We start from the raw sequence: 9,304 nt of genomic DNA, 5'->3' as shown, positions 1-9,304 counted from the left end.
TTTAATGAATTTTTTGGAAACTATGCTCAAAAAAGGTACTGAATTATATGTATATATGTTTAAATTAATGTTGACAAATGTTCCAGACTTTGTTTCAATTATCTGGAAAAAAAAAATGGTTAATTTAAACATTTTTAAAATGAATGTTTGAAAATGTTTAAACTAAATTTTCGTGGGAATCACCCACATAGGCTTGCTTCACACATACATGCATACATACATACATGGAATAGCTTGACCCAAAAATCACTACATCCACCCTTGTGTATAGGAATAAATACATATAGATTAATTCACTTTGTTGAGTCAAATTTTTATAAACAAAATATTTTTGCACAGGTTTGGTGAGGGGGGAAAAGAATCTTCTCAGTACAACATTTAACTTCCTCTAAATTTTTATTATTATTATTATTATTATTATTATTATTATTATTATTATTATTATTATTATTATCATTATTGCTATTATTAATATTTGGTGCTTTAGCTTCATGTTAGAATCAGCTTCAGTTTGCACACTATACTTATGTACTAGTATGTCAGTGTGTCAGTATGTCAGTGTATCATCCAATGCCAGCGTGTGTCAGACAAGAGCAAAGAAACATCTTATGGTCATTCATGTTTTATATATTGCAGAAACTGAAGTTAAAAATACACTTGGACAAAAAAAATAGAAGCAAACATGGTAAAAAGGAGATCAGATGAGGTAGAGTCTGTGATTGACCAGTAGGGGGCCTCGGCTCCTTGCTGTGTCTTCCTCAGTCTCCTCCCCCCAGAGTGTGGGAGTAAGAGTAAGTCGTTCCCTTCTGCACTAGTGAAGCCATGCAGTGGGCGGCAGCTTTCCCATGAGGACAAACAGAGATAGGCTCCTTAAGACACTCCCCTGTCTGGGAGTGGAGCAGCCAGCCCTTAGTCCCGCCCACCATGCTGTGGAGGAGGAGGAACGCGGCGGTGCCCGAGCTGATCCTTTCAATCTTCCCCACAGTGTGGAGCAGCCGGCAGCGCGCACACACACACACTCACTCACACACTCTCACACAAGCACACACACTCACACTCACTCTCGCACACACACTCTCGCGCGCGCAACAAAGCAAGCAGACGAGGGAGGCGGGTAATAAAGAAAAGAACATCACAGAGGAACAACAGCATTGTTACACCTGGACTTTTTACGGATACTGCAGTCTGCCTGGAGTTTGTGCCGTTTCCTGTGTGCTTCACAACATCTCAGCTCACGTCTGGTTCTTCCTGTGGAGGGTTTGAGTCCCATCAGCTGTGCGTGCAGAGATCCAGATCCGACGACTGTCTACATTGCTGCTTTGTGCATCTGCCAGACGGGAACAAAGTGTGCGACTGGGATATCTGACAAGCTCCTCTGGGAACCGACGCTGCACCGACTGTCATAGAGAGAGAGAGAGAGAGAGAGAGAGAGAGGGAGGAATAGAAAGAAGGAGCAAGATAGATAGAAAGAGAGATAGTCAAAGTCAGGGCATGAGCAGGAGACTAGAAGCCGGTTTTCCGGAGAAGTGATCGCCACAGTGCCCCCTCCTCTTCCCTCACCTCCTTCCTTCCTTCTCTCCTCTCTCCTGTGCCGCTGCTCCTTCTCTCTTCGTGCACACCTCCGCTGCTATCCCATCCTCGTACCTCCGCTCTCCTTCCATCACCTCCTCCTCCCCTGCTCCCAAAGACGGTGAGAAGAGGAGAGGCACGGTGCACGCACGCTCGCCTGTGTCCATATCATCTCATTCTCTCTCTCCATCATTCCTCTGGCTCCGTCCCTTACACGGATCTAGCCTCTAGCTGCAGAACCACAAGCGGAGGCTTTTTGAGTTGTTGGATCCCCGCTCGCGAGTCTCTGTATCCAGCCACAGCCAGAAGGATTCCAGCTACATGGGCAAACGCTTGGAACAGCAACCAATGTACCCCCAGTACACTTACTATTACCCTCACTACCTTCAGACTAAGGTAAGAAACGTTGTTAATCCGGTTTTGTGATGTTCTGATTCTCTGCCTCTCACACTTCCCAGCATGCACACCATTCTGACAGATTTTTGACACATTAACCACATGACCAATACTTGACATGGGCCGCTCTCAGGAGGTGCAAGAGTGCCCGTTTATCAAGGCTGCATGCACACAATCTCACGATGCTGGGATTCTGTCCTCTCAGCTGTGTAGCTTGTGGTGGTGGGGGGACTTGAATAATTGCATCCATCTCTCTAAGCCCCTACACCACCCGGACGTGGAGAATTGATTACCATGAGCTGATCGATAGGGCCGAGATGCTATCGAGGGCACTGGTGATCTCGGCTTCCCTCTGTGATTCATGAATGTTTTTATGCGGCGCACCCCATAAGAGGCTGGCACTTGCATTACATGTTTGAGTGAATGAAAGTGTAGGAAGAGCTACGATTTTGATCAGATTGGACAAAAGAAATGGCTGTCGGAACAAAAGGCATAAAGATGCATGCTCCTAATTAATCTGGGGTGGGCAAATTAAGAAGTGCAAAGGATGTATGTGAGGGATGAAAATTGATGGAAAGTCTTTTGGAGGAGTTGCTTGCTCAACGTTGGCCAAATATGCAAGCGTTCCCAAAAGACACATGATATAAGGCAGTGGCCAAGTCGCTCTCCATCAGCAAGTGTTTACGACCTCTCTCGTTCCCTCCTTCTACCCCTGAGTTACATTCCCAGAATTTCCAAAGCAATTGGTCAATTTCAACCTTCAAAATCTCAGAAGAGCTTATAGAAACAACTTGATTGATGCCTTTCATCACTAGGCTATAAATGATACTGGCAACAGGCACCGTTTACCCATCAATACACACACACGCACACACTCCCCACTCCTTCTAGCTGCCTTCAAGGTCATGTCAAATTGGATCTTACCCACTTCCGTTGTCTAATGAGTTTCTCAAGAGAGTCTCCAAGGAATGGGGGGGCTCGTCCAGAGTATCACATCTTTGTCCTTCTCTCTCATCACAAACATAAACTTACAACAATAACTCGCCGCACTAAACAGGGCCTGTCAAAGAGAATGCATGCACATTCAAAAGGTTCAGATTTGCACAAAGTATGCTGGTAAAGCTCTATGGCAAACACTGAAGCATCATGGGTAACGGTCAAATGGGCCAGTCTGGGAATAATTATTGATCTGCAGATTATTAAAGGAGATGGAGGAGGTTTTTTGGCACTGAAACAGAGTTTCAGATTTCAGATATTCGGTCTTGCCTGTGAAGGATGGGGACCTCATGTGAGCACGGGTCAGCGTGAGTGCGATTGCGTGTGTGTGTGTGATTGGGGATGTAAATGGCCTGTTATTAATCTTGATTCTAGCGTGCTCTCTGAGTGGAGGCATTCCTCCGGGGGAAATCAATCATGAGGGGGAAGAGGGGCAACTGACACACAATCACTGCCCTCGCTCTCTCTCCCTCTCCCTCTCTGCCCCAATAATGCTCAGCGCTCAATGAGAGGCAAATGTTAAGCAGGGGAAATTATGATGCCACAGTAAGCCGTTAATGTCGAAAATCAGTAATTTGGTTAAATTATATAAAGACCCTGGTATCAATTACATGTAAATGACTTACTTTCACTGAAGTCGGTTCAAAAGAAAATTAAACTCGGCTCGGAAATGCATCCATTCTTTTATTACGTGGGTCACGGATATCACAGAACATGAAATTACAAGCAAACAATTGTTGGTACACACGCTGAACAGATTGAAAATGCTTATATCTGTTTGATTCTACCTAACTTTAAAGTCCTGCATATCTTTTGGAGTTTTACATTTTAGTTATAAAAGTCATATGTTTAATCATACTTGCTTAAAGTCAAATTGAAACTGCAATTATTCATCCTCTCCACAATTCAAATTCAAGAATAACCCAAATCAACTGATGTGTAATGTCCCAAATCCTCTCAATAGTCCCCTCATGTGGATTGAGTACTGATCTTACTGATTAAGTATGGATGGATGTACAAACATGAGTATGTGGGCTGAGGTATCCTTGACAGCAGTCATACACCATAGGGATATAAGATAGAATTTAAGCAAGGTAATTCCCTCCTGGTATTGTGTCAACAGAGGCCAGTGGGGCCCTGTCTTCCATTCAATCAACGGCTAGAAGTCAGGGCTTTACGGTGTGTGCGCATTGATGTTTCGAAAGAAGGGAAAGAGGAAGAGAGCCTGACTGAGCGCTCAAATCCAGAGCCATGAGATTGCGTATGCGAGCAAATGTGTGTGTGTGTGTGTGTGTGGTGTTCGGTTACACTCTGTGGGGTCAGCTTTATGTACAGCAGAAATAACATCCAGTCTGCCGTTTAAACCTCTCCTCTCTGTGGGAGTGCATGCTAACTGCCCTGCAGTGAGGTGACATGTGGCTTGCCAGCAACATTGCTGGTGCATTATGGGTATGGTGCATATATGTGGCTCATTATATTTCCGCTGCTCTCAATGTCATTTAGGATTATTACATTGTGATATTTACTCCGCTTGTGGATAATTGCCAGACTGATGCTTAATTTTCCTCTAGCGGCACCTATTTTTTATTTCAACACATTGGTGAAAATGCTCTCATCTCCCGTCCTCCAAACAACCTTCAGCTGAATAATTAAACTCGTTAATGGACAGGCAATTTTCAGGTATCAACGACAATTTGATTTTCAATATTCATTACCAACACTGTCATTAAACAGGTGAAAGGATATATTAAAAACCCCAAGTACACGCAGCCGATTCACACACAAAGGACTCAAATTGAAAGATTTAGGTCTATAATATAGTTTGGTTGTTATTTTTTAAAATGATTGAACAGCCCATCAGATATTGTTGGAGGACAAAGACTGGCTCCTAATCACTTGTCCTGTCCAGCGTTCTCCCTCTGAGAGTACAATACCATTACATGTAATCATATTATGTGATGTTAGGCTATAATACAGTTTTTTTTTTTTTTAAATCTAATATTTGGTTGCTTTGTGCTCTGAATGTATTTATATCTCTTGCTGTGTTAGTTTTTTTCTTCAGAGTTTCTGTTGGAAGCGAGCCATAATGACATAAAGTACGCAGAAACATGAACTTACAAGAGTGCAGGCTTTGTATGCGTTTGTGAATTATACATGTAAACACTTTCATCAGGAAAACCTGCAGTGTAAAATACTTGCTGCAAGTGTCTGCCTGTAGCCGTCGAGTTGGGGATCTGTGAAGAGTGCTAAATTATGCTTGCCTCTGTTTAATTTTTCGGGTAGAATCTGAATGACAAATCTAAACCAAAAACCAGCAACAATTGAGATCATTTCTAGAAATTTCTGTCTTTGTGGTTGAAATCAAATTTATTATTATGAAATGTTAGTATTAAATGTACACATTTTAAGCAGAAATTTATCATTAATTTTCCTTTGGCTTAGGCCCTTTATTTATTGCCACAACGGAATGAACTGCCAACTATTCCATCATGTTTTACGCAGAGGATGCCCTTTCAGCTGCCAGGCAGTACTGGGAAATACCCATCCATGCTCACATTCATACACATATGTAAGCCCACCGGTCCTACACCACCCAACCCACACTGAGCTGGAATCGAACTGGCAACATTCCACATGGAAGTCGGTTGCTCTACCAAGGAGGCTAAAGACTATGGCCTCTAGCGTCTGTCAGTAGAGTACCCTTTTATTTTAGAGGTCAGAGGAGTGAGGTTTAACTGCACAGCACTTCACTAGCTGGCCTCTGTTACATTCACCCCCCTAAACCTTATTCCCATCTGGATTACGAAGTCAATTGAATCCTGCTGTTCCTACACCAACCAACCCGTTCTTAGCTGAGATCGAACCGGCACCCTTCCTCATGGGAGTCAGTTGCTCTACCAGGGAGGCTAAAGCTGATGGCCCCTAGCGTCTGTCACTATACCACCTTTTAGAGGTCAGGAGTGAGGTTTACCTGCCAAAACTTCACAAGCTGGCCTCCCTAAACCTCACTTCCATCCGGGTCACGGCACCAATGAAACCCTGCTGGTCCAACACCACCATCCGCTCCGAGCTAGGAACATATCAGCAATCTTCCTCATGGGAGTCGGTTGCTCTATGAAGGAGGCTAAAGACCATGATCTCTAGTGTCTGTCGCTAAACCACCTTTTAGAGGTCAGAGGTGTGAGGTTTAGCTGCACAGCACTTCACTAGCTAGCCTCTGCTACACCTCACCCCCCTAAACCTCACTCCCATCCGAGTCACGGCACCAACATAACTCCGCTGGTCCTACACCAACCAACCCGCTCTAAACTGGGATTAAACCGGCAACCTTCCTCATGGGAGTCAGTTGCTTTACCAAGGAGGCTAAAGACCATGGCCTGTCACTAGAGCACCTTTTAGAGGTCAGAGGAGTGAGGTACACCTACACAAAACTTCACTAACTGGACTCTGCTACACTTACCCCCTGAACCTCACTCCCATCCGGGTCACGGCACCAATGTAACCCCGCTGGTCCTACACAACCCAACCTGCCTCAAGCTAGGATCGAACCGACAACCTTCCGCATGGGAGGAAGCACAATTTAGTTTATTCAATTCACCTATAACGCACTGTGGGGGAAACCGTATGAAACCCACATGAATACAGGGAGAACATGCAAATTCCACACAGAAATGCCAAATGACCCAGCCAGGGCTCGAACCAGTCATCTTCTTGCTGTGAAGCGACTGTGCTAACCACTGAGCCACTGTGCCACCCTTTAACAGTATCTTTAAAAGCGCAATTCCTTTCGCTTCCTTATTTTATTTAAAAAGCATTCCTGTTTAAAATGACAACCGGTAGAAGTTATAACCGAGCCACTCATTCACACAGAGATGCTACTCCATAATGTGATTTGATCTGTCTCAACTTGTAAATGTCTTTTCACTTGAGGTTTCTGTTTAATGCTGAACATCAGTACGTCGGGAGAAAAAAAAACTACTTTAAAATGCATGCTTTCAAACTAAATGGAGTCGTGAGTCATGAAGTCGTGAGAGACTACTTTTATATACAGTTAGAAAGCACGAATGTTCTCTAAGCAGTCTAATATTTACAAAAGAGACTGTTTTAAACGCAACAAGCCTTCCTATTTTTATTCCGCCAATGTTCATCTCTTTTTCTCCCTGTCATTTTCTCTTCTTCCCTCCCTTTCCCTCTCTCGCTCTCCTTCTCCCACTGTGTCCTGGGCATTCTCTCCAGCCATCTGTTCAGAGGGGTGGGGTTCACTCTGAAAAGAGGAACATACTTGGCAAACATACCCTCATAGGTGGATAAAATTTTATGCCCAAGATTGTCCTCGTTTCAGGGGTGAAACGCTCTGCATTAGTCACGAACATGAAAAGAACGAAATACAAAGTGCACAAAAGAGCTGTTTGTAGAAGTGCTTCAATATTTTTTGGCCCATTCTGAAGGTGAAATGTGTTCTAGATTTTCACATCTTGCATCAGACAGTAATAACTCTCATGCGCATCCAGTTTCACAAAACCAATAGGAGAACATGCAAAAAAAAAAAAAAAAAAAAACTCTGCTTTAAAGAACTGATAGCATTGAAAAAAAACTGATGATTCGGATCTCATCCAACGAGACTCGTTAATATAAAAAAGCAAACACTTCATTTTCATTCTACACTAATTCCCAAAAAACTGATTGCTCTTATATAAAGTTACTCCAGACACTTAATGGCGACCTTAGTCATGTTTTATGCAGGGCTCTGAAGAATTTTCCTTGTTCATGACCTTTCTAGTCATTTGTGATTACTGGATCCTCCAATTTATTTGGATTCTGAAATGCAGGATACTTAACCAAACTTGCTTTCAATTTGATCTCACAGCTAAATATAACAACTGAGAAATTAAAGTGCCCCTATTATGTTTTATTTAAAATATTACCTTTCATAGAGAGAGTAATGTAACTGTTTGTGAATGTACAAGGTCTGCAAAGTTTTAGAGATCAAAATCCTCAGCTTAACAGACAGTATAGGCGTTGTCTTCTAACAGAAAGTACTGATTCTGAACCCTCAAATTGAGTTGTCAGCAATTCCAGTTATAATTCGGCAGCGGAGATAAACTCATTGATTCATATTTGTCAGCCGACGGTCTTAATTGGCTTCCTGCAAACAAAATCTTTTTTTACCCACCCTTAAAACTTTGTTTTGTCAGTATACAAAACATTTATAATGCACTTTCATTGAAACGTTCCTTATAATCACTAAAGCTAAAAAATGTACTTTAAATTTGCATCTAAACTTTGATCATGATTTGAAAAAATTGTTAATCAGTTTATCCACAGTTAACCAAAATGTGCAAAAACAGCTGTGGTTAATCAAATTGCATTTTACTAGCTATTTAACTAGCATCCACTTATTTAAATGTATTATTCTTAGCATTTTAACATGCAGAAAATACAAAGATATCTGATACAATATGGATACATGAAATGAATTTTCCTTGTTTACTTTGATTTGAATTATAGGGGTCTTTTTTGTCACGTTATCTTGAATTTGTGTGCGTATTTCTTGTCCAGACAAATCTGATCAATCAGAGCAGAACACAGCAGGCTAGTGGAATAGTTTAATGAGAAAATTCAAACAAATCATTTGAGACTTTCTAAGAATGTCAAATGCAAATTATGGGACAAACATAAAACTATGGTGGCCGAGAGAGCTTAAGAAAGCTACAGTTTAAGAAAACACATTAAATTAATAAAAGATCTTCATCCATCAGCAGCACACATGCTTTAAATCCTCACAACCCACACACATAAAAAAGCGTTGCATTTTCACACAATGCAAACAAATTAATAAAACATGCTGCATTTTTTTACAACACAATGCATTTTCTCACAACATTTGCAAAAACATTGGAACACAATAGAAATGTTTCAAAAGGACCCAGAAATGTGCTGGACGCTGCTGTGCCGTGACTATTACCCAGTGAAGTAGTAGGTGATCTTTAAAATAAGTTTTTTGTCTGTTTATTTTAACGTCTTGTTTCCCTTGTCTTCTGTATTTTATTAGCCTAAATAACCATAACCTAAATATCTGGGTCAGTAATGTTTTAGGGTCGTCTTGAAACATTTCCGTTGCGTTCCGAGCTATTTGAAAATGTTGTGAGAAAATGCAGCACGTTTTATTAATTTGTTTGCGTTATGTGAAAATGGCATGCAGCGTTTTTTTGTGTGTGTTTGCGTTGTGATGATTTGCAGCATGTGTTCTGACAAACGAATGAAGATCTTTTTTTATTTGCTGGCATTTTTTGTCATTGCATTTGTTTTCTTAAATTGCAGAACGTTAAGCTCTCTAGGCCAC

At 41.7% G+C, this 9,304-nt stretch overlaps 1 protein-coding gene across 6 annotated transcripts in view; it reads left to right on the top strand.

The window, feature by feature from the left end:
• The first annotated feature begins 981 nt into the window (after window positions 1-981).
• rbms3 (RNA binding motif, single stranded interacting protein) overlaps window positions 982-9,304 on the top strand; it is a 264,037-nt gene continuing 255,714 nt past the window's right edge. For 5 of the 6 annotated variants that reach the window (XR_012391550.1, XM_009292543.4, XM_009292541.4 and 2 more), the window contains exon 1: window positions 982-1,965. Coding sequence is in view for 5 of the 6 variants with exons in the window: in XM_009292543.4 (XP_009290818.1) it covers window positions 1,891-1,965 (75 nt within the window). In the remaining variant the exon portion in view is untranslated. The remainder of the gene's footprint in view (window positions 1,966-9,304) is intronic. The other variant, NM_001431058.1, reaches the window with a different exon arrangement.

The sequence above is a fragment of the Danio rerio genome, chromosome 16 (assembly GCF_049306965.1).
Source record: "Danio rerio strain Tuebingen ecotype United States chromosome 16, GRCz12tu, whole genome shotgun sequence".
Taxonomy (NCBI): Eukaryota; Metazoa; Chordata; class Actinopteri; order Cypriniformes; family Danionidae; genus Danio; species Danio rerio.
Note: the sequence above shows the minus strand (reverse complement) of the source record. Positions and strands in the feature narration are given on the sequence as shown.